General features: G+C 31.1%; 1 protein-coding gene across 1 annotated transcript in view; it reads right to left on the bottom strand.

Moving 5' to 3' along the window:
- Positions 1–3,870: 3,870 nt before the first annotated feature.
- LOC139510701 (epithelial sodium channel subunit beta-like) overlaps positions 3,871–26,796 on the bottom strand; it is a 36,113-nt gene continuing 13,187 nt past the window's right edge. Inside the window, exons 2-13 of the mRNA XM_071297238.1 lie at positions 20,682–21,020; positions 19,704–20,098; positions 18,318–18,395; positions 16,820–16,911; positions 16,272–16,435; positions 15,142–15,231; positions 13,381–13,522; positions 11,966–12,044; positions 7,708–7,765; positions 6,566–6,657; positions 6,216–6,291; positions 3,871–4,284 (exon numbers count right to left, since the gene is read on the bottom strand). Coding sequence (XP_071153339.1) covers positions 4,087–4,284; positions 6,216–6,291; positions 6,566–6,657; positions 7,708–7,765; positions 11,966–12,044; positions 13,381–13,522; positions 15,142–15,231; positions 16,272–16,435; positions 16,820–16,911; positions 18,318–18,395; positions 19,704–20,098; positions 20,682–21,020 — 1,803 coding nt within the window. The 3' untranslated portion in view covers positions 3,871–4,086. The remainder of the gene's footprint in view (positions 4,285–6,215; positions 6,292–6,565; positions 6,658–7,707; positions 7,766–11,965; positions 12,045–13,380; positions 13,523–15,141; positions 15,232–16,271; positions 16,436–16,819; positions 16,912–18,317; positions 18,396–19,703; positions 20,099–20,681; positions 21,021–26,796) is intronic.

The raw sequence follows: 26,796 nt of genomic DNA, 5'->3' as shown, positions 1-26,796 counted from the left end.
TAATTTTAAAAAATCTCAATCTTAATTATCAAATCAAACATAGGAAAAAAATATTCTTTTGTTGAAAAGGACATTCTGTTAGGTAAAAACACGAGAGAACTAAAATATGAAAACTTTCTAAACATAATTATCATATATTTTAAATGGACACTATGGCAAATTAGGAATTCAATAACATTTAACCAAATGCCTAAAGCACCGCAAGATATTTATAAAAATCTGGAAACAAAACTTGAAAAATAATCTAAAATTTGTTCTTCTTTTGAAAGGCGTTGACATCATTGATAAGACAAAATTGGAGTCGGTAATAATGAAAAATATAGACAGTAAATATAGTATAAGCTTAATCAAAGTGCATTTTTCATGATTTATCGTATAAGAATATCGATTTTATCAATTTATACAAACTTAATCATCGGTATAAGGAAATAATTCGTAAATATAACTCAACATGTAGATATCTTAAACGTACAGGTATTTCCTCTCCAATCTTCTATGGTAATATTCTTTACAAAGCACAAATTCAGTATTCACCTCAAAAGCTTACAAAACCTTTAAACAGACTTATTAAGAAGCGATATAGTAACGATATTGTTGTCAGGTCATTAAAGATTGCATATTGTGGCTTTAATATTGATTCACTTATAGGGTCTTAGTACCGGAACTATTCACATTTATCTAAAAACAGTTGTTGACATGACACGGGTCATGTTCTTCTCATATATTTTATGATAGTATGATACTAAACCCCTAACGGGAGGGAATGTGTCTGATATTCATATGATGAAGACATAATCTTTCAATCAGTTTAACTGAGGTCTGGAGCTGGTATGTCAGTAAACTGCTAGTAGTCTGTTGTTATTTATGTATTATTGTCATTTTGTTTATTTCTTTTGTTACATTTATTGACATCGGAATCGGACTTCTCTTGAACTGAATTTTAATGTGCGTATTGTTATGCGTTTACTTTTCTACATTGGCTAGAGGTATAGGGGGAGGGTTGAGATCTCACAAACATGTTTAACCCCGCCGCTTTTTTGCGCCTGTTCAAAGTCAGGAGTCTCTGGCATTTGTTAGTCTTGTATGATTCTTAATTTTATTTTTTTTGTGTATAATTCGTAGTTTAGTTTGACGTCCATTGCCACTAAACTAGTATACATATTTTAAGGGGCCAGCTGAAGGACGCCTTGAAGACACATTGGTGGCCTTCGGCTGTTGATTGCTATATGGTTGGGTTGTTGTTGCTTTGACACATTCCCCATTTCCTTTCTCAATTTAACATAAACAAAAAATTATAAAAAAGTTAAACTATCATGTTTATTGTAGTAAATGCACATCTTTGGTGTGGGTATCTTATTATTTACATGTACTTACTATTTTGAAAATCAAGAATAGAACTGTTAGATGCTTCTAACATTATATGTATATTTTTTTTATACTCATTGTAAATCCAAGGTAAAGGGTGGACTACATTTTATTGCCTTCTATTTCCCCTGGATAGATGGTTAATTTTGTAAACAGGGATCCTTAGCTTGTTCCTGGACGGCTAAGGTAACTGTATACAGGAAATATTTAGGAATAAACCGTTTATATGTCTAGAAAAAAAGGAGTGTAATTTTTAACCTTCCCTCCTCATGTGCCTATCAAGGCAATAACAAAAAGAAGATATATTCGGATTCATTAAAACAAAATGTCTTTTTGTGTAACATATATCAGTCCGTTATTATTATTCTTTTTTGAATATGCCTGATCATATTATAATAGCTTTCTTTACGGTATGGATTTTGTACATTATAGATGACCAAAAGGCGCTATTAAGAAGATTTAAATCGCATCCTTTGGTCTCTTGTGGGACGATTTATTAATGATCACCAGCTAAAGTGATTTCGTGTAAGTCACCCGTCTTAGACGGTTATGAGTTCTGAAATGAGAAATTGATGTTACCTGTAAATTTTTCATAATATTGATTTAATTATGTCTATTGATTTTTTGTTTACAGTTTGATTATTAAAACTGTAGTTTGAAGAGAAAGTATAAGGTCGCAAGTGCCAAAAATATCGTCAAATGATTAATTACACATTTAGAGTTTAGTCATGCAACATTTTGAGCTGCCGTTTAACTTAGCCTGCAATATCTTTTTACTATATCCAAAGAAACTCAGTCGACTGCAAGCCAACTTTCAATAACCATTTTATAAAATTTACTGAAAAGTGAGGCGAAAGATACCATAGGTATATTCACACTTTCAATCATTTAAACGGTAAGCTTTGCTATACATTTGAATTGAATTTTTGTACGTCCAATTTAATCAACTTAGCTTTATATGCCGAGAGAAGACGTTTTGAACATGCTATCTAAATGTGACAGATTTTGTTGTAGGTATAATTAGAATTTTGTTCTTTGGTAGATGCTTGGTATGCTCTCTAAATCTTTTTACTTCGTATATTGGTTATTTACACCTTGCCTTTTTGCATAGAAACGTGTCAATTATTTGCAACGTATATTGCACTAATGATGTCATTTGTGATTTTTGTGTTGTTTGGTTAATGTCTCGTAGATGTTTACGTACTTCTCATATTCACTTTCAATAGAAGGAGTAAACATATATCTGAAAGAGGTTGTTATAAATGTATTGTGAAATACAATGCATTTAATTGAAACTATTATGAAATAACCTTGAAATCGAAATTGACCGTTTATCACTATTTTGGTCATCAATTTCTAAGAACATAACAGTATGACGTCACTGACATTCTGTTTTACATGTTGTCTTGAAATGAAACCTGTTACATATACTCATGCCAAGGTTATGATAATTTGACTGGAAAATAAATCTGTTTTTAAAAACTTTGGAAATTACCACCGAGATAAAAAAAAAAAAAAAAAAAAAAAAAGCAGACAAAAAACTAGAGGCCCTAAAGAGCCTATGTAGCTCATCTCTCATCTTGGACTATGTGCACATTCAAAATAAACACGTGCAAATTCAATAACGGACACTGTCCAACATTATAGACGAGAATATAATTTATGACAAAAATCTCTTGTTTTGTTGATTTTTTATTGATAATCATTTAATCTGTTTATTTTCTAGCTATCTTCTTAAGTATTTGCTCAAAACACAAAAGGGTAAAAAGTAAATCACAAAAATACTGAACTAAGAGAAAAAACAAATCAAAAAGTCCCTAATAATGGCAAAATTCAAATAACAAAACACATAAAAAACGAATGGACAACAACAGTCATATTCCTGACTTAGTACAGGTATTTTCACATGTAGAACATTCTGTATTTCAATACAATCACTCATAGAAAGAATGAAGGTCTACTAACTTTCTCAGCAAAAAATAAGTTGTTAGCAGACCTTGACTTGCTGGTCATTTGTGTGATCTAAAGTGGTTAACATTTCCATATACAGAAAAATGCCAAAAAATAGTGAAAATCGACATTACAAAATCAATAACTCCAATAAGGTGGACTATTTCCTGTATAACATCTTTATTGTAGTAAATGACTTGCTGATCAAGTTTTCAAAATAATAGACACAACTTGTATCTACCCTTATATTTTCTTTTTTTGGTTGGCAGGCTGGGTCATCGGACACATTTAGATACCTCAGAAATGATTGTGGTTAAATTTGGTGAGCTAACAGGCAACCAATATATGGGAATGCATTGTAAGCATATAAACAGTCGTATCAGATATTAAGAATATGGTGCATATTTTCGCAAAGGTAGAATTGCAAGTTGATATTCAAATTACACTCAGTTTGAAAAGTTAGTAATTGAGTTAGGCTATACACTGTTTCGAGTTTTTTTTTTAAAGAATGAAAGACTTTAAAATTAAATAGTATTTATTTTAAAGAAATGTATGGTTATAGTCATCTGCTAGGCTCCAAACTTATTATTTATAAGCGTATAAATTATGTAAGTATATGTATCATATATATAAGAATACATAATTAAAGAAACCAATACAGACACAACCAATCAATGAAAATACATGCCACCGATTCATTGACCCCGCTCAAGTAAGTTTTAATGTAAAAACGTTCTTTTATACCGACATGTAGAACCACAATGTATTTCATTACGCTTTAGAAGATCGAAATTCATCCAATGAGTTTCTCTCCAAATTGACATTGGAAACGGTTGAATGTCCACGGATTTTCCTAATCATCACCACAACTATCATAACTAGAGCTTCAAACACTTCACAGATACATAACAGTGAAGCTCCAAGGCACAGTCCAAGTGATCCACCGACATCTGATATCAACTGTGTAGCCTATAATTCAAATCTGATATTAGCTGTTTATAGTACAAAACAATAAAGATAAATATAAAGCTTATAAGATAAATGAATGACAAAAATAAGATAAAAAGCAAAATCACAAAAATACTGAACTCCGAGGAAAATTCAAAACGGAAATTCCTTAATCAAATGGCAAAATCAAATGATAAAACACATCAAACGAATGGACAACAACTATCATATTCCTGACTTGGTACAGGCATTTTCAAATGTAGAACATGGTGAATTTAACCTGGTTTTATAGCGCTTAACCTGTCACTTTCACGACAGTCGCATCAAATTCCATTATATTGACAATGATGCGTAAACAAAATGTCAAAAATAGAACAACAACAACAATACGAACCCCACGAAAACTGGAGTGATTTCAGGTTCAGCTCCACATGTGGCACCCGCCGTGTCGCTCATGTAAATTGTCTAATTCGGTAGGTCACAATCGTGAAAAGGGAACGGGATTGTAGTTACGACATAAGGAGCATATCCGATATAATCCATAAACAGATCTTCCATAACAGTCAACAAACTCGTGATGGCGTCCGTAAAAAGTACGTAGTGATGACTTCAAGTTCACCGTTTGGAACTCTTGATTTAAAAGGTCACAATTGGGAAGCTGAAATTATCTCGATTGCCGTGAAATATTGTTTTCAACCGACCCTCATAGTCAATTTCAAGATATAAGTTCTAATCAAATGGCAAAATCAAAAACTCAAACACATCAAACGAATGGATAACAAAAGTCGTCTACTTGACTTGGTACAGACATTTTCTTATGTAGGAAATTGTGAATTGAACCTGGCTTGATAGCGCTAAACATCTCGCTTGTATGACAGTCGTATCAAATTCCGGTATTTTCACAACGATGCGTAAAAAAAGATAATCGGTAAAATAGTCAAAATATGTTTACATTACTGTGTTACAATCTCAAAACAAACAAACCTTACAAAAAGCACAAAAAGCATCTATCAAATTAAAAAACACATTTATTGCTTTGCGTGTTTGGAGTCAGAAAATTTAAACGTCACATTTATGTATAACAAACATGTGTGTTTTTCTGTTACTTTACTTTTTTGGACTTATTAGACGACATAAAAATAGTGTTCAGTTATTATATGTCAGCTATTCTCACATACATGATTTATATAAGATCATGTCATTAGTTTTAAAAACAGCATACTGATTATGTAGAACGTTATACAAGACTATTTAGCTTAAACATTGAATCAGTTAGATAAAATATATCAATATCAACATATAACTATCATTCCTTATATCTCGGTAAGTTTGGTGCTTTTAATTTTTTTTATGCCCCACCTACGATAGTAGAGGGGCATTGTGTTTTCTGGTCTGTGCGTCCGTTCGTCCGTCCGTCTGTCTGTCCGTCTGTCCGTCCGTCTGTCCGTCCGTATGTCCGTCCGTCCGTTCGTCCGTCTGTCCCGCTTCAGGTTAAAGTTTTTGGTCAAGGTAGTTTTTGATGAAGTTAAAGTCCAATCGACTTCAAACTTAGTATACATGTTCCCTATGATATGATCTTTTTAATTTTAATGCCAAATTAGAGTGTTTACCCCAATTTCACGGTCCACTGATCATAGAAAATGATAGTGCGAGTGGGGCATTCGTGTACTGGGGACACATTCTTGTTTTATATATACCCATTCTAGATATATAAATTAAAATTGTGTACACAAAACATATGTTTCGTCTACAAAAGGCTCGTATGTAATGCATAACGTTGTTTAATTTTCGGATCCAAATCCAGGTTGACTTCCCTGATGATACAACTAAAACTGGTTGACATATTTGTTTACATTTGTGTGTGAGTTCGAAGAAAATGTAATTCATTTTCCAAACAAAATACCAGTGACTAAAACGACAATACAAATAAGACAGAAAAGAACATAACTTACGTCATATAATGGCTCTTCAGAAATAACTTCATAGTTTAAGTCTTCAAAGTAGATATTAACTTTCAAAAAATTATAACTAAAAAGAGAAAAATGTATTAATTGATTTAATTCGTTACTTTATGATTATATACATTGAATACAGATGTTCTCTCACTATAATATCCTTAAGAATGTCCCTCATTTTGCTATTAAAACAGATTTTTCTCTATTTTTAATTAGATTTTTTTAAAAGTTCTTTTTTTATATCTCCTACTCTGTCTTGCGATAAATCTGACTTTGACAAAAAAAACAATACTTATCATCCATTTGATGCAATAATAATAGTATTATAAAATAACTGTATATATTACCTTAAGCTGTGCCAGTGTCTTAAATCACAATGATCACTCCCAGTTGTATTGTATAATTCGTAGGTTTCACATGCCTGATCAGTTAGTTCGTTCTAGTTAAGACACATGTAAATAAGTATACTATATAGATATAATAATATGTTCTCAATGAACGGACTACTTATAATGATAATTGTCAAGTATTGGTAATAAATTGATCATTTGACTTTATAAGTTAGCCCTCTTACTTTAAGTTCTCTTGAATTATTTTTTTCTTCAAAAATTTAAAGGGGCACTAGACGTCAAATTTATGATCACCAATTTGACGCTAATTCTCATATTCGCTTTAAAACATACTTTAACGTATATCCAAATGAAAAAGTCCAAAATAAAGAATTCAAAATGATAAACTCGAAATTATGCATCAACATTTTATTCTAGTCGCCAACTAATTAACTACCAAGGTGACCTTCCGAAGACTGTCGACGGTTATATAACTCGTAGTAAACATAGTCATATATATACATAGGTATTAAAAGTCGATCAAATATAGCTTAAGTCAACTGTGTAAGGGGTAAACAAATCTTATTGTTTCGAATAATTTTTCAAATTTTTATGAACACTTAATTAACAGACAATGACCATATCAATTATAATTCATCTAAACATACACTAGTGCATACAATTGAAAGTTGATATTCTAGGAGTTGAAACGACCAACGGTAGCGTTTTCGGTTTTCGGTTGCAATTACTCCTAAAAATACAAGGTTTCTTATTGTGTAAGGGATATGATATATAATATTAATGATTGCCCTGGCTGCCATAAAGAAATATTCCAGTGCCAACTTAAAATGGGTCTATGTAACCAGAGCTGTATTTTGTAAAATGGTCTTTTTGCAAGTGTGTTTTTATGATAAGTCGTTAGTTTAATCTAAAATATATATGGTACTGATGTAACTTAAGGTAATAAAGTTTTGAAAGAAGATCAGTTTTGTTTTAAATATAATATGATGATACGGGATACGCATATACATACTGGGATAACGGTTCATCCATATGGTAAGATTTAAATTAAACTTTTCTAGAATGGCGACATTATATTATTGTAATACTAGTAATACAATTCTGATTGTGTAATACATACTCAATACATATATAATTACCAGTTTAGTGTCATGTGGCCATATCCGCCCAGAGAATGTAGTAGTGTAAGTATTTTCCCTGTTGGAAATATTCATGAGTTTTATTTAAAAGACTCCAATATGAGTTAACATAAAATCACCAATAGCACAAGAAATTAATCTTAATATAGAAATTTTAACTATCACATAAACTGAACAATCTGAACATTAACTTTTAGGTGTCATACCACCAATTACTCCCTCAAATTTACAACGTATGTGAAAGTAGGCCTACTCGGACAAAAAAAAGTGCATTTGATGTCATTGTTCACCTAAACTAACCAATATATTTGCAGAAATGAAACTTTTGTTGAAAGAGAAATATATCAAGACCATTTTGAGCCAAATTTTATCTGTCTAGGAGTTTGCATTTAAAATTGAGGATTAATACACTCCATGGTATACTAATTTAAGATTTTCAGAAAACCAGGGGTTATTTTTAGTGGTACCTCCTTTCGGAAGCTCTCTTCTTTCTTATATGATTTAGAATGTATACTGAAAATTGGCATGCAGAAAGGTGACACCTGTACAATTCAGGATATACCTAGTTTCTATGAAGTTAAACTTAAGGTAAAATATTTAGAAAGCTGTGAAAATTGCAAAATTTGGTTGAACAGATAGGGACTTTTAATTGGTGGTATGACACCTTTAAGCGAAATGCGGTGAAACATCAAATTCAGAAAACAATTGATTTTTTTTGTCTTAACTGATATTTTGAAATAATACTAGGCACATTTCAATCTTTTTGGGGGCAAAATGTCAGATATTGCATATTTAGAGCCTAAAACTTGAGTTTGTGATATTTTAGCTTTTCTCACCCTGACAATATGCTTTAATATAAAAAAATGTCCTAAATTGTTATAAATGCACAGAAAGTTGTATCTGTGGTGTTAAACATTAAAACATAGGTTATTTACTACCCCCAAAAAATTTTGTTATGCAGATTTAATGAAATAATTTGATTTTTACCCCTTATTTCATTGCGTCATACTATTTACTTGGAAGATAGCATAGCCTAATGTAAACACTGCAGAAACTCACAAAAATACCATTTATTATTCCAAATGAAATTTTTATATCTTAAATTTTATTAACTGATGTAAATAAAAACAGTTTAATGACCATGACTGCACTTTTGATCAATTTGTAGTACTTTACTGACACCAGATGAAAAAAAGGGGGGTCAATATTCCATGACACTTCAATACCTTGGATTTTTTACTAAATTCATTGCGAAAACTGTTGAAAGTCTTTAAAGTAGTAGAACAAACAAGGAAAAATAAGCAAAAACTGATCTTGATATTGAAAGTTTATGTTCCTGTAGCCCAAAATGAAATTTTCAAGTATTTTCTATCAAAGCCATACATTACAGTCAGTTTAAATTGAGCTGTGAAATTTTTAATATAAGTTGCATTATGCTCAGAAAGGCTGTTTTTAACTTCAAATTGACTAAGGATTAAGAATAAAGCAAAACAAAAGATTTCTAATCAACTTTTTTGTCTCTTTAAGCGAAATGCGGTGAAACATCAAATTCAGAAAACAATTGATTTTTTTTGTCTTAACTGATATTTTGAAATAATACTAGGCACATTTCAATCTTTTTGGGGGCAAAATGTCACATATTGCATATTTAGAGCCTAAAACTTGAGTTTGTGCTATTTTAGCTTTTCTCACCCTGACAATATGCTTTAATATAAAAAAATGTCCTAAATTGTTATAAATGCACAGAAAGTTGTATCTGTGGTGTTAAACATTAAAACATAGGTTATTTACTACCCCCAAAAAATTTTGTTATGCAGATTTAATGAAATAATTTGATTTTTACCCCTTATTTCATTGCGTCATACTATTTACTTGGAAGATAGCATAGCCTAATGTAAACACTGCAGAAACTCACAAAAATACCATTTATTATTCCAAATGAAATTTTTATATCTTAAATTTTATTAACTGATGTAAATAAAAACAGTTTAATGACCATGACTGCACTTTTGATCAATTTGTAGTACTTTACTGACACCAGATGAAAAAAAGGGGGGTCAATATTCCATGACACTTCAATACCTTGGATTTTTTACTAAATTCATTGCGAAAACTGTTGAAAGTCTTTAAAGTAGTAGAACAAACAAGGAAAAATAAGCAAAAACTGATCTTGATATTGAAAGTTTATGTTCCTGTAGCCCAAAATGAAATTTTCAAGTATTTTCTATCAAAGCCATACATTACAGTCAGTTTAAATTGAGCTGTGAAATTTTTAATATAAGTTGCATTATGCTCAGAAAGGCTGTTTTTAACTTCAAATTGACTAAGGATTAAGAATAAAGCAAAACAAAAGATTTCTAATCAACTTTTTTGTCTCTTTAAGCGAAATGCGGTGAAACATCAAATTCAGAAAACAATTGATTTTTTTTGTCTTAACTGATATTTATAAATAATACTAGGCACATTTCAATCTTTTTGGGGGCAAAATGTCACATATTGCATATTTAGAGCCTAAAACTTGAGTTTGTGCTATTTTAGCTTTTCTCACCCTGACAATATGCTTTAATATAAAAAAATGTCCTAAATTGTTATAAATGCACAGAAAGTTGTATCTGTGGTGTTAAACATTAAAACATAGGTTATTTACTACCCCCAAAAAATTTTGTTATGCAGATTTAATGAAATAATTTGATTTTTACCCCTTATTTCATTGCGTCATACTATTTACTTGGAAGATAGCATAGCCTAATGTAAACACTGCAGAAACTCACAAAAATACCATTTATTATTCCAAATGAAATTTTTATATCTTAAATTTTATTAACTGATGTAAATAAAAACAGTTTAATGACCATGACTGCACTTTTGATCAATTTGTAGTACTTTACTGACACCAGATGAAAAAAAGGGGGGTCAATATTCCATGACACTTCAATACCTTGGATTTTTTACTAAATTCATTGCGAAAACTGTTGAAAGTCTTTAAAGTAGTAGAACAAACAAGGAAAAATAAGCAAAAACTGATCTTGATATTGAAAGTTTATGTTCCTGTAGCCCAAAATGAAATTTTCAAGTATTTTCTATCAAAGCCATACATTACAGTCAGTTTAAATTGAGCTGTGAAATTTTTAATATAAGTTGCATTATGCTCAGAAAGGCTGTTTTTAACTTCAAATTGACTAAGGATTAAGAATAAAGCAAAACAAAAGATTTCTAATCAACTTTTTTGTCTCTTTAGGTGTCATACCACCAATTACTCCCTCAAATTTAGATCGTATGTGAAAGTAGGCCTACTCGGACAAAAAAAAGTGCATTTGATGTCATTGTTCACCTAAACTAACCAATAAATTTGCAGAAATGAAACTTTTGTTGAAAGAGAAATATATCAAGACCATTTTGAGCCAAATTTTATCTGTCTAGGAGTTTGCATTTAAAATTGAGGATTAATACACTCCATGGTATACTAATTTAAGATTTTCAGAAAACCAGGGGTTATTTTTAGTGGTACCTCCTTTCGGAAGCTCTCTTCTTTCTTATATGATTTAGAATGTATACTGAAAATTGGCATGCAGAAAGGTGACACCTGTACAATTCAGGATATACCTAGTTTCTATGAAGTTAAACTTAAGGTAAAATATTTAGAAAGCTGTGAAAATTGCAAAATTTGGTTGAACAGATAGGGACTTTTAATTGGTGGTATGACACCTTTTAAAGTCATATCTGAACAATTATTCTCCAATACTGCTTAGATAGTATATTTACCTAATGTAATCCAGTATTTTTTAGACATTTTTTGTTATCATTATTCTTAAAGAATGCATTCTTCTTATGTTTCAGTCTCGTTGAAATCTCGTTCGGGAATTTAAAACATGTAATACAAGTGGAAAATATCAATGAATATTTTCTTTTTGATCAAACTTAACTCTGTGTACTTATTATAAGAAGTTTTAAGTAGTTTTTGTGTATCTTAAAATTCTTAAATATGTATTTTCTTAATCAATTCAAACAAATATGTTGAAATAATATGCTTTTAGTTCTAAAAAAGGACAGTAACTCAATTTGACCACGAACTTTGGTTTTTGATAGAAGCATAGTTTTTTTTTTCTATTTGGGAAAAATAAATTCAGAAGAGCAATTCTATTCTTTGGCAGCTTGTACTTATATATAGAACAGAGGGATTTAGAAGTTGTCATAAATGTATGCTGTTATTAAAAAAAACCAAAACAATCCATGCAATCAAAATAAAAGTAATACTTACAGACAAGGCTGTGGACAGTCACAATATCTATTTATATCTGATAACAAATCTCTTCTGACATCAATTGAACATCTCTTTTCTGGAAAAAAACGGACCACTTAAGGTATTTCGCTTCTCAGTTTAAAAAAATAAGCTTTTCAAAACACTAGTTTATATTGATAGGGGATTAATAAAGGAATAAAAAGAGCAAAACAAATATATAGGTCAAAATGCTTATTTCCGAGATATTAGCTATAGAAATTTTGGCGGTAAGATATTCTCTCTTGACTTTTCATAGCATTGACAAGTTTAAGTTGTCAAAAAGTATTAATAAATGATTAAAATTGTATAAGATTTTCACAGATGGCTTATTATCACACATGTAAAAGATTTATAAAAAAAATGGGGGTCAATGGGCATTATTTTTAGGCATTCAAATGGATAAAACCACAGGATGTCCGAAAATCTGACAAAAATTCCAAAACATGACAAGCGAACATCTTTACGAAGATAAAAAAAAATGATATTCTTTTAATCTGTCATGCGATGGAGTAAGATAAATAAATTTTGGCATTGGTTTCATTGAGAAGGTCAAGTGTTTATTGAATATCATTCGTTATGTGTACTCCGGACCAAACATTTGAAAACCAAATAAGTAACATGAACTAAAGTTAAAGCGACAGTAGTTGACCAATGTTCAAAATCAGAAACTTATCGAATCGCATTATAGTGACACTAAGCTGGGGTGCTTCAATCTTGTGCTGTAAATACAGATTATTTTAAAGCATAACTTATAGACGTACGTGCGAGAAAGCTGTCATAAGAACGAATGTGATAACTCTTCCAAGGAGAATAATATATCTTAATATTTTATATTATCAAAAGTACTAAGCGACATACTAGTATATGAGAGTTATGAGTAAGATAACATAGTATCCTTTTTAAAACATAATAAATATTGGTCCTATCACTGTATAAGATGCTCTTCAAATAAAGATAGTTACTAAAATCTGCAAATCTTGCAAAGATAGTTGCTACAATTATTAAATTGCCAATTCCGCATACTCTAGATTCAAATTATACATTGTCACCTTTTGTTATATTGGTAAAATGGAACAAAACTTTGTTAATTTTATAATTTAATTTCAATAAGTTAAAGTAAACAAAGCCAAAGATTATGATAATAAACGGTCGGAAAAGATATATTCACAGAGAAAGGTTTAAGATAAAATATGTTTGTGTTCTTGTTTCAATTTCTACTTAGTCAATTACCCTTTTTTTACTAACTGTATTGATGACAATCCTGTATTAAAATTGTTTTTTTTCTATGGTCGGGTTGTTGTCTCTGTGGCACATTCCCCATTTCCATTCTCAATTTTAATATCTAAAAACAACCTTAGAGTATAAACAAACAACCTTTGGGTATAAGTACACACCTGATTCAGTAAAACATCCTTTGGGTGTTTCTATTTTAACTTCCGTTTGGTCATTGAAAAGACCAATTTCAGTATGAACATTTCCAACTTGGCAATCACATCTCGCATATGCCAGATTCTCCCAGCATTGTTGAATGCATGCCTGTTTAAAAATAAATAATTGAAGACGAGATATGAGATATGTACATAATACATGAGTACTAAAGTTTTATAATGGAACACCGAATGACCAAGAGCAGGTTTTGGCTAACTTCTTTCTTAAGTACGATACTTACCAAAAGCAAAACAAAGTTTTTTGTTGCCCTTTTTATTTTGTTTTGTATAAAACAAGCCATGATAGGGTAATGTTTGTGTTCATTTATGGTATTATTTATTAAATTGAAACATGGTGCCAGAAATGACAGATTTAACATTCTGTTTGAGATGTATATTATTGTTATCTTATTTATGCATGTTTTTGTTCAACTTCCAGTGGTATTACGTACATGTTTACCAGCAAAAGAACGTGTAAATGTGATATGAAGATCATGTTGTTGACTAAAAACGACACACTGAGCCGTAGTTTAAACATGCAATTATACAAATGTACAGGTCGGTAGATGACATGCCAACCTAAATTTAGTCCTGGCTCATGTTCCAAAGCATTCTGAGTAGCGGAGAAGCAACAACACCCATTGTCAAGTTTCTGAGTGCAAAATCAGTACAAGCGGCTACTCGTATATTGATGTAAATCTTTGGTTAAGCTAAGTAAAAAATGTATCTATACTATTAAACGAGAAAACCTCATTTTGTGTTTCGTTTCTCTTCCTTTCACAATAAGCTAATCATCATGCCTCTGTGTTCTATAGGTACCATGCATAGTCGAATTTGTCATCTATTCTTCTGACTATTCAGTTTTGGCTATTTTGGGGAAAAAAACGAAAATAAAGGCGTCCGGATATTGTTTCGTCATCAGACCAACTTTTAAGTCATACAAGACTTCCGGAGTGACTCGGGGACAGTACAATAATGTTTGCGTTGTTAGAGACTCTCTATATAATATAGCAGTTATCACCTTGGAGAAGAAATTTGAAATTGATAGTTAATAGCAAATACGGTTTTAACTTGCACATAATTTTCATAAGAGTACTCGGGAACCGGACCATTATTTTCGCGTTGATAGAGACTCTTTATTATAATATAGCAGTTATCGCCTTGGAGAAGAAACTTGAAATTGATAGTTAATATCAAATACACTTTATTTATAGTAAACGCATGTTTATAGTATACAGAAACGCGAAAATGATGAAATTTAACAGAAAACAAAAAAATACCGGACTTTGGAAAAAAAGGAGAGGACTTAAAAAAGGTCTCCAAATACCTATGAATTTAGATACCTTTTCTGAAATTCTCCAAACATAAAATCTTTTAGAAAAAATACTCACTACAACCGTTTACATACTTTCAACCAAGCTCTAAATGCCCGCGATTTCGCGGGTGTGTTTTAGTTGATAATTATTTGAAAGTAATGAAAATGAACATAACATTTGTTGCAATGTTTTGTTAGTTTTTAATTAGAATCAGACTAATTTTCTCTCTTTTCCAACAGTTTTCTTATGTTCGTATCATAAAAGAATATCAGGACTTATCAAAAATATCAAACAGCGGGACAGACCACAGAAAGAGTTTAACCACCAACATCCACCAATACAGACGTACAAATAAATTAAACAACGATCAATAAATAGTGTATAATATGAATATGATGTATGACTTTAATACCTGTGTTGAAAAGCGTATTCCATTCTGCTTAAAGTATTCTTTGGGATCAACACAAGTTCCATAAGGTTGACCTTTCCTTTCGATTCTTGTCTGAAATGAATGTATTGCTTCGATTGTACATGTACATAAAGCTGTCCCTATACATATTTGAGGGAAAATACTACAGTGAATTAAGCCGACAAATGGCAATCCTGAATCATTCAACAATCACATTACCGACATTCACTTAAACAGAATTGTTCATTGTCGAACAATTGAAAAGTATTTAGTTCGTGATTTGTTGAATAGTGACACCAATTGTATCAAGAAAAATAATAAGTTATTTTTTGTGGTACCTAAACCTACAGTTGAAATAAATCACAAAAAGTAACTGGAACAAAAAAGTGAAACGAAAATATTGGTTTATGCTAAACTTAGTATGAACATAAGAACGTCCGAAATAATAAAATTTGTGAATACTGACATTTTATCAGGATGAAGATATTATAAAGATTAGTTGATGAATTCAAGAACTATAAGAAGATACGACTTTTATTGAATTTGTAGCACATCTGTATGTTGAATAATCGTTAACCATAACATGCCCATGAATAATACGACTTCTATTATGTTTTTTTTTAATTTTTCTATCAATATAATGACTACGACAAGATCGAAAACATGAAAACACAACCCAAGAAACCCAACTAAGTTCAAATATGTAAAGATGGACGAGAGAACTGGGATGAATTTTTGAGTCGCATATAACTGTAAATACAGACTTGGCTATTGTAGTTGTGAGAAAGACGACCGTTGCAAAACCCAAATAATGATCTCAGTATACGTGTATTATTTAATGGTGGGTGTAACTTAGCATAGCAGGAGAGGGTTAACATGTATACTCAACCAGCTCGCTCCTTGTTGAATTAATGTGATTTTCTCAATTTCTGTTTGTTACCTTAATTTTGTTCTTCATCAATTTATTAGATTTGAATATTCCTGTCTCGCTCCATTTGGAATTATTCTGATTTCCTCAATTTCTGTTTGTGACTTATATTTTCTTCTTCATCGATTTATAAGATTCGAACATTTGTAAAGCACTATTGCCTAAATTTAAAAGCTTTCAAATTATATATTTTGTCTGTGTTTACCATTTTTAATCCTATTGAAGTCTCATATCCCCCTGATACCGTTAATCCCTCTTCCAGGGGTAATGGGAAGCTTTTAGGTTCATGAACAACCATCCTCATACCATATCCCTCAGTAAGATCTTCTATTGCTTCGTGATTTTCTAAATTAATTGTAAGCACCATTCCTAAAACATATTTCAATATCGAATAAAATAAAGATGTTTTACAGAGCAAAAAGCTTTATATTTTTATAACTGTTCTGAATAATATTCTTTGCCGTAAAATAAAAACCCACTAACAAACTGTTCAGAATATTTTCCACTTTGATTATTCCTATTCGTTTTCAACTCTTCTCTATGAGAGGACTTGCACTGAAAACAGTATGATTTTTTATTATTTGTATCGGTGGGTTACTGTTTTGCTTTTTATTTTCTGTTGGCTTATTATATATTATTTTTTCGCAACTTTTATCCTTTATTTCAAGTAACATACCGCTTGTGTACAACTTGGGAACATGTTGCAATTAGTACATTAAATAAAACGATTTTAGAAGTACAAAAACAACTAACCGCTTCTTGGTCCGGTACTTCCAGCAATAAACTTTGATGACTGGATTGTAAAACAGTTACCGTATTCATAGGTAACAACATCTTTAATTGATCTGTAAAGGTAGATTGATAAAAAAGTAAAATCACAAAAATACTGAACTCCGAGGAAAATTCAATCGGAATGTCCTTAATCAAATGGCAAAATCAAATGATCGAACACATGAAACGAATGGACAACAACTGTCACGAGAAGTTAATGTTGAAAGTGCAGAAATCAATATTTCGACCATTTTAATCAAGTTAAGGACACAATAAGAAGTGGGCCTGCCTTGTTAAATAAAAACATACTTTGTAAAACATCACGATCAAACAAAACTCTTAAACTGACATTATCGACTCGATTTCTTGATTGATTAAATATGTGTTACTCTTCTTGTCGACCTGTTCCTTTATTCATATGAAGCTGACGTCATGCAGGAGCTCCTTATGTTTCTGTATCACAATGTTTTAACTAAGTTTTTTTTTCAGAATGATATATTTATATTTAATGAAATGTCTATGTAGATGTGCATTTAATCAGAAAGAATCCATTTCTGATTTACGATGCTATTGAACTTCAACAATTTTTGAGTTTTGATTGCAGTGAAAAATTCATAACTGCTCTAAACTTTAATGTGTTTATGTTGGTACTATGTTTTTTTATCTATACATTGTTTCGTTTCTTCTCAATTTCAAGTTGACCTATTTCAGTTCCAAGTCGAACTATCTAAGTTTCTAGTCGAACTATCTCAGTAACAGTAAAAATGTCCCTACCTGCTATTCATACATTTCCGTTCTAAGGCCAATGTTTCATCAACATTATATAACTTTAAGTATGTCTTTACAGACAAATGAGAGGTTTAGCTAGCTATAAACAAGGTTAAACCCACCATTTTATATATTAGAAAATGTCTGTTCCAAGTCAGGAATATGACAGTTGTTGTCCATTCGATTGATGTGTTTGAGGTTTTGATTTTGCTATTTGATAAGGGACATTCTTTGAACATTAAACGTTTAGAAAAAAATACAGACGAGGCAGAACGACTTCCACCTATTCATAGTATTTTTTAAAATGAACAAAACAATGCTTAAATAAATCGGCAATCACGTTGCGCGATTTTTTCAGATAAGAATGTGAGCAACATGTGTCGTATAACTTTATTTCTGTTTTGCCGAAACGTACAAGGAGAATATTAATATTAGGCCGTTTTAATAATGTTAGTTTCTAATTAACGTATTTGTAAATTGAAAGGTAGACTTCTTATTTTTTTTAAAATTTAGAACAAACAGAATATATCTTAAATCTAACAAAGCGTCTATATTTTCAATGTTTTTTTACGTTTAATTGAATTACCAACTTACTCATAACATGTTCACTGAGAAAGCATATATTGTGTCGTTAGAGTATTCACAGATAAAAGACATACATCCTCTTATGTTTATGCGTTTTTCTCGTTTGCAAAAATGATTTAAAACTTACGGGTCACATTTTCTTCCATTGAACTGGCAGTCAAGGAGCATATTTTTAAGCTGATGACCAACTTTCTTTTTTTCTTTCCTTAAATGAGATACAAATTTTCATTACCAGTTCCCATGTATCAATTATATCAAAACTATGCAACATTACAATTCTTCTATACGTATTGCGTTTTATAATACTGAACTGTAATACCTAGCGTACACATGTTCATCCAGGTGCTTTGTTTTTTTTTAAATTCTTATGATTTTGTAAGAAAAAAATCGGAAATAAGTAGAAACTGATAAGGATATTATTTTTTTATTTGCATTACGACATTTTTTATTCAAACATTATATTTCTTACTTCCGACTCGGCATTTCTCATTTCAAAATTTACATACACAGGTAATTTGGTTTACAAGTTGCCATCTCGAAGTTCTAACTAAGAAGTAATAAATGTAAGCTCGAGAGACATCAAGTTTAAACTTAAAATTGTCAAGTTGGATATTGGCTACATCTGTTTCTAAAAATATTATTACAACAACCGAAATATAATTTGTGTAAGGCGTCATAATTTCTACAGCAGCAGACTATGTCATCTGATAGATTTCAGAAACTGTAGGCATTCAATTTGTATGGTGCGGTATGGTTGAGTATTTTGTCATATTTACATTTGTTGTTGTTCTTCTATTTATATTTTTGTCAACTGATCCAAATCAAATAAGGTGAAAGAAAAATCATTCCCGACATTTTTTAGCGTGTGAATCATCTTTTTTCAAAAAGATAAATAACATGAATTTATTGTAAAGACTACTTGCTGACCAGTGGTGTTGTTTAAGGTTTGAGTGTAAAAGAGGGGCGAAAGATACCAGAGGAACAGTCATACTTATAACTTGAAAATAAACTGACAACGCCATGGCTAAATACTAAAAAGACAAACTGACAAATATTAGTACACAAGAAACAACATAAAAACTAAAGACTGAGCAACACGAACCCTACCAAAAACTGGGGGTGTCCTCAAGTGCTTCGGACAGGTTAGCAGATCCTGCTCCACATGTGGCACCCGTCGTGTTGCTCATGTTACACATGTGTTTGTGATAGGCTACTTTTCTATGAATGCGTTTTGTCCGTCTCCTTTAATTGTTAGAAGTGATTCTATGAATTGAGATTATGTATACAAGCTGTCACGGAATAGAAGTTCCTTCATAACATAAGTTCCAAAAGAAAAGAATATTCTGGAATATTATTTCCAGAGGAATCAATATTACAGTATATGTTTCTAACGGAATAAATGGTATATAACTTTTGTTCCAACAGGAATAATTACGACAATGTTTACAACAAAGTTATCATTGGAACTTCTGTTAGGCGGAACAAATATACGTTGACAAAGCTACACATGTACCTGTCAATCTGCAAGTATTCTTCTAGAAAATATTCATACTGAGTAGCATCATGATTCAAGGGAGATGAGTAGTAATCTTGCCAGGGATCCCAAGAGTAATCATAATTTGTATCTTGAACTCCATAATCCCAATAATCCCAGAAGTCACTATCAAATCCATAATCTTTGTGATCCGCTTCAATTGTGGTTGTGGTAAAATTATGGGATTTAGACGTATCATGAGGCGATTGAACTACAGATGTATAGTCAAAATAAGGGGTAATTTGTGTAGCTGTTGAGGCAGTTGTTTTTGATGCTAATGATGCAGTACGACCAGATGTGGTAATCGAGGTAGTCTTTGATTGCTGTTTGGAACTATGCGTTGAATAATTTGGTGATGGCTGTTCGTATGTCCCCTAATATAATAGAACTATAATCTGTTTAGATTCGATGTTACTTTCAAATTAATTTCTAATGTTAAAACAAGAATATAACATTTATTCTACCACGACTACAATTTGAAATGTGTTTACATTGTTCATTCGCTAGTGACATATCTTGCCTTTGTATCTAAGATCTCATGGATGAAATAAAAAAAATCGCTTTTAACCTTCCTTTACCTATTTCCTCACACAAGAAAGAGGAATCAGTCTGTTATGCCTATCGTATGTAATATCTGTAATTTTAAAAATAAACACACTTTGAACGTTTAAAGAATCTCTTTTGAGGTTGTCTAAGACAATTATACTGGTATGATCAATAATTAATCTGTCCAATTTGTCATCATCGATAAAATTGTTTATCTCCCCTTGTAGAACTAATTAAATGATAAAATGAATACATTTTGTGTTTTAAACAGGTAAAAATATCCTCATTTGAGATAACCCGAAGTTTATTTGAAAAAAAACCTGGAAAAACCTGAAAAAAATCAAGAAGTCCAGAAACTTACCTGTGTAGTTTTTTTCTTTCATTTTAAGTCAATTCAACAATTTTACTTACATTGAGAATCTGTTGCAATGTTTCACTTTTGATTTCATGTATTTTGGACATGCGTATTGTATTCATATTACAAATAGTAATTGCTGGAAAGGGAAGAGGCTTGAATTCCATCTTCACGTTGGTTTTAACTGGATACGAATAATAAATCATTCCAATGGTATAAAGCTGGTATACGGCGAATGACAAAAGACCAAGGAAAGCGACTGTCCACACACATTTCAAAGGGGCTGATTTAGATCCAGCCAGAAAAGATATACCATGTACATTTGATTGCCCTGCTAGATTCGAAAGAAGTTTCCGCAATGAAGTTTTTTCCTTAGGTCCACCATTGCCATTGATCTAACAAAAAACATTTTTAAGAAAATCGATTGAAATATTAGACATACGACGCATAAACATAAACGTAAACAATAAAATGTTTATATTTCTGACACACTTGTGAACATATATACTTTGCTTAGTATGCATATAGAGAATACATATATTTTGGCCTTGGTTCACGACAAATACATTTAAACAAATCTGATTTAGTCGAAGTAACATGGTAAAAAAAATCAGTGTTATTAAATGAAAATAACTTTATTCCTTAGCGAAATAACTAAAGATTTCTTTTTTATTTTCTTATATTTAAAAAAATGTTTAAAACCTCTCTTTCTGCTTTAACTTCATGCAATAGCATCTTCAAACTAATTTTTAAACATCATTTATTGGAAATTTTTACTAAAGGATAATAAAAAATCTAAATAAAACAAAACTTTTTTTTTTATTTATCGTCTTGTTCATTCCTTTTTCTTAATAATTTATCAAAAGATCTCCAGGCACCAGCTGATAATGTTATGATCAAGCAGCATATGTTATAAAATTTAGCAAATCCTTTGATTTTTCTATCTAAACTGTTTTTTGGAAAAGTAATCCAATGCATGTAAAGCAATTGGTTACTTCTTCATATGGTTTATCCATGATTGAGTAAGGTAAAAGATATCATTTTTATAACTTGTTGGAATCTTGTCACTGGATTTGTTCCCTTGTTAAACGACAACCACTGAATTACAGGCTCCTAACTTCTGTTCAGCAATATTAATTTCTAAATGGTACTGGTAACGTTATGAATCTGTGTACAAAAACTAGCTGTTTTTTTCAATTAATCATAGATGTAATCTGTCAGATTTATTTGTAGATTGTATCTTAATGGTAGTGCCAATATCTTTCTGTTAGTTTAGACTTCAGATTGTTCCTGATCTTTTTCTTGTTAATTGTAACTAAGTTGTAACTTTGGTCGGCTGGGTTAACCTAAAGTGATTTGTGAGATCCATCTGATAAACCGTGTTATTCGTGTCAGAAGGTAATGTAATACGTTGATACGACAGAGACCATCATCTGGCATTTGCTGTTATGTTTGAACCGTTTGTGTTTGTTGAAAGGAAGTAATAATGGGATCTGTTATATGAGCTTATTGATACAGGATAGAATTATAGTCAATATCTAAGCATCATTTACCCAAGCATACTGATATGGGGAATACTTATAGTCAATATGTAAGCGTCGTTTACCCAAGCATACTGATATGGGGAATACTTATAGTCAATATCTAAGCGTCGTTTACTCAAGTGTGATTAATAAAAAATCCTAAATTGAAATATAAATGGGGAGGTTAAATAGTAATTTAATATCTTAGATACATCGTAAATATTTACAATAAGTCGTCTGGAAGTATAAGTGTTTATTATGTCGATGTTATTCGCCATGAAGTACTGGATACAGATATCTTGGGAGTTAGAATGATCGATCTGATAAAAACAAATAAAGATACACTTTTGTTCTACACTTAAACATGCAATTTATTGGAATATCCATGTTAAAGATTGAGAAACACATTCAAATTTTTTTATTTCTTTTTTTCTTACTATTTTACTAAAAGATTAAGAATTCAAAAGAGGTATCTAAGGACACTTGGTTTTATCATGTTAGAAGAAGTAAGAGACAAATCGAAACTAATAATATGCATGCACAGATACACGGTTGAATACAATTGAGAATGGATATGTTTTTTGATAAAATCACTAATTGTTCAAAACTTACGCGACAAAAGTAAAAAAGTACGACATAAATCTACATGAAACTTTTATTAAAAAAACATGACTCAAATGTATACATATTAAGATGGCACTTTGTAAGTACTGCTGTTTCACAAGCCATTCCTCTTTTTGGGAGATATATTCATACATATGTTATTTGTTTACGTACTGGTTCCAAGATATCATCTCTGTGTTTAATCTCATAGAGACATAATTTGGGAATTTTTCATGAACTTTATGGTAAAGGTGACACAAGTTTAGCCACACAAGGAGTCCAGTCCCAATGGGAAATTGCATTGTCTATATTTAAAAAATTGCAACCTTAAACCCATCTCAAACACATATCTGAAATATTTGCAACTTCGAAAGTACATAAATTTGACGTTAGAAACTAATTCATGTATACCTACAGTAAGTCGTTATAAAATTTATAACCAAAGAAAAAACAAATTAAATGACAGGAAAGTGTTTCAAATTTCAGAATGTCTACTACATGTACACTGGGGTAAAGCTGATGACCGTAACTGCATTCACGGTCATCCCAAGATGTCGGATGAAAATTTAGGTCAGTTTCTGTATTGTCTGTTAAAGTGTTTCTATATCATTTTCTTTACAAATCATACATTGAAACGATGTAAATTTATAAAAGAATCACTCGAAAATCACTAATTACTTCCGAGAAATGTGCATGAAACGGGAAATTCGATTTGAAAAAATCGTTAAGATAACCGTAAATCATAATCACAATATTTTCAAGATGACCGTAACATAAAACAAGGATGACCGTGATTGGTAAAAAGATGACCGTAACTTGTAAAGGATGACCGTAATTTGTAAAGACTGACTGTAATTTATATAGGACGACCGTAACTTTTATAGGATGACCATCAATTCTAAGAAATATCCGTATTGTATTCAAAGCTTTTTTGTTGAGTTTGTCGATCTCAATAGGGGCTCGGTTAGAGGATATAAATATGTTTCATAAATTTCTTTTTTTAAACTATAATATAATTGGCCATATTTAGGATTTATAACAATGATAGTAAATTGCATATTTCTCGTAAACAATGAAATATTTATTGATATCGACGTTAAAATTTTAACACAAATTTACAGCGATACGACGAAAATTTGAAGAAACATGAATGTGTCCCTAGTACACGGATGCCTCATCTACACTATCATTTTCAATTATGGATGTCAAAAGATCTGAAATTTAATACTCGGATACTCGGTCATGATACTCGAGTACTCGCAAGTACTCGGATGAATCTTTTACGTCTATTGAAAAGTTTAGATTGTAGGCGGGATGCAGTGTTTTTGTCAGTACCTTTCATAAACATATTAACGAAAGACAAACGTACCAAAACACAGCTTTATCCTCTGTTTGTTGTGTCAATTTAACAATGAATTACCGATCGCTGTTCTATAAATAACCCATCAAAATAGCAATTATTGTTTGTGTATGTGTTCCTGAACCTAATTCAAATAAACTCAAAAATATTTGCATATAAAGTCCGCCAAAGTAGACAATTTATGTATCATCTGTTCCTGATGAGTTGGTATTTTTCATAATACGACTTGTCCATTAATTTGTCAAAAACAATATTGGACTTCAAATTACTTGTGCTTTTTCGTGTTGCTCAGTCTTATCTTTTTTCTGTGTTTTTTTTTTTTTGCACTATCTCGTTTGTCATATTTTTTTTTTAACCATAACGTTGTCCGTTTATTTTCAACTTTTGGGTTTGAATGTCGCTCTCGTACTTTTTCCTATCTTTAAATTGTAAAAAATAAACAATAGTAGTTAAGTTTCAAATACAGAGTAATTAAATTAATTCAAATGTACATATCATACCAATCACGTTTACAAGAAGTCTGATTAACAAACAAAGGTAAGTTTTTACGGCTTGTGATGAGTTAATTATTAATCCATGAAGGTGTTGATCCGTATCCAAACACCGTTAAAAATTTCTCTAATCAGTTGCGTGGGGTGCACCGCAGATCACTTTGATTTTATTCTTGTTTAGAAATATGATTGTCAACAATTTCAGACGAAAGACTGTTTGACTTTCTATTTTTTGTTACAAGTAGTGCAAATGAAAACATTACCTCGGACGAAAGGACGTTGCTGGTACTACTATAACTTAGTAGCATCAGGATAAACATATTTTTGTTGTAAACTGATTTTATTTAGTATTTTAAAAAGGGGATATTTCAACGGAACTAAAGTGAGTGAAAATGTGAAGAGAAATATCTCAAGATGTATAACAGGCAAACGAGTATGCGAGTACTAAAACTGTACTCGAGTACTCGCCCTTCCGATCGAGTACCCGAGTACTCGAGTACTCGTTGCCATCCCTATTTTCTATGTTTAGTGGACTATGAAAATGGGATAAAACTGTAATTTGGCATTAGAATTAAAAAGATTATTCCATAGGGAAAATGTGTACTAAGTTTCAATTTTATTTAACTTGAAGCTGGACAAACGGACAAACAAACAGACGAACGGACGAACGTACGCACAGACCAGAAAAACATAATGCCAATAAATGGAGCATTAAAAACATTAATAATACATACGAATATTTGGTAATCGAGCCCATGTGTATGGGTCCAGAGGAAACAGATTAAAATCTTAATTTGTCTTGATATATGCAGGCGGAAACACTTTTGAAATAGAACAAAAGAATCGAAGCTCTGTGTTTATCGAGAAAGCGATAAATATTAACTGTAATGTTTAATATAGTAACAAAATTTTAAAAAGTTAATAGAAACAAATAAAACGACAATTTTCTTATTTTAAAAACACCATTTGCATAAGTTTTCAATGTATCTATTACATAGTAATGCAAAACAATAAGATATCAAGTCGACGACATGGTTCTTATCGGGGCCTTTTATAGCTGACTATGCGGTATGGGCTTTGCTCATTGTTGAAGGCCTTACGGTTACCTATAGTTGTTAATGTTTGTGTCATTTTGGTTTTTTCTGGATAGCTGTCTCATTGGCAATAATACCACATCTTCTTTTTTATATATAGAATGATCTATAAGTTGGATGTAGAAAATGCATAACCTCCGATTTTTTTTTTATCACGGACGGAGAACATATCAATCTTTTAGTTCAGAAATTTTCGTGTCTGCCCTTTCATTATGTGAATCAAGAAAAAATTCCCCAAAACAGGTAACGATTGTATCGAAAAGAGAAAAATCGAGTGCACCTTTTTATGTTAGGGCATGTTTGGGGTGTATATTTTGTCTTTAAAACGTACAAAGCAAAAGTATTTTATATAGCATCTCGCTTCAGATTCTATCATTATTATATATCAAAGCTACAGGTTGACTTTATAACGTAAAAAAATGACAGTACGAAAAGATGAAATATATGGGTCAATTGAGATACCTATCTAATGAATCACAAAAACAGAGTAGGTGTGTTCAAATAGCTATTTTTTCTAAAAGTACTTGACGACAGTCTTTTAATTTTGATGATGAAAATGTGTGTGTGATAACTAGGGTTTATAATCTTCAACCACTGAAAATGTTTAGTCTGCCCTTCCACGAAATATTTAATTAGAATTTTTTTAAATGCTTAAGAATTTTCAAAAATTCCATCTGACATCCAAACAGACAATATTTTTAAGTTGAATCAATGCAGACAAGATCATTAACTAATGCTCATTAGCTAGTAGATACATTTGTATTTTAAAATATAACTGACATATAACGATCGATCGTAATGGTGCTATGTGGATAAATTTATCAGTTTTCAAGAGCAAAATTGGCAGAGCGTCATCCCTACAATGGCTTCCATTTCTACGACTGTGAGCATGAACTGGCGTAATGGGGAGATAATTTTGAAGAAGTAGAATCCTGACTGTATGAATAACATTTCTGTATATATACAAATTGACAACGTTCCGCCTTGTGATACGCTTTTCGTACAATACTATTTTAAGGATCTACTTTGCTGGAGCTCACCTTCACTAGTTTATTCGAATGATATTTTCAAAATATTTCTGTTATTTTATTTGCACGACA

The sequence above is a fragment of the Mytilus edulis genome, chromosome 2 (assembly GCF_963676685.1).
Source record: "Mytilus edulis chromosome 2, xbMytEdul2.2, whole genome shotgun sequence".
NCBI classification, from domain to species: domain Eukaryota; kingdom Metazoa; phylum Mollusca; class Bivalvia; order Mytilida; family Mytilidae; genus Mytilus; species Mytilus edulis.
Note: the sequence above shows the minus strand (reverse complement) of the source record. Positions and strands in the feature narration are given on the sequence as shown.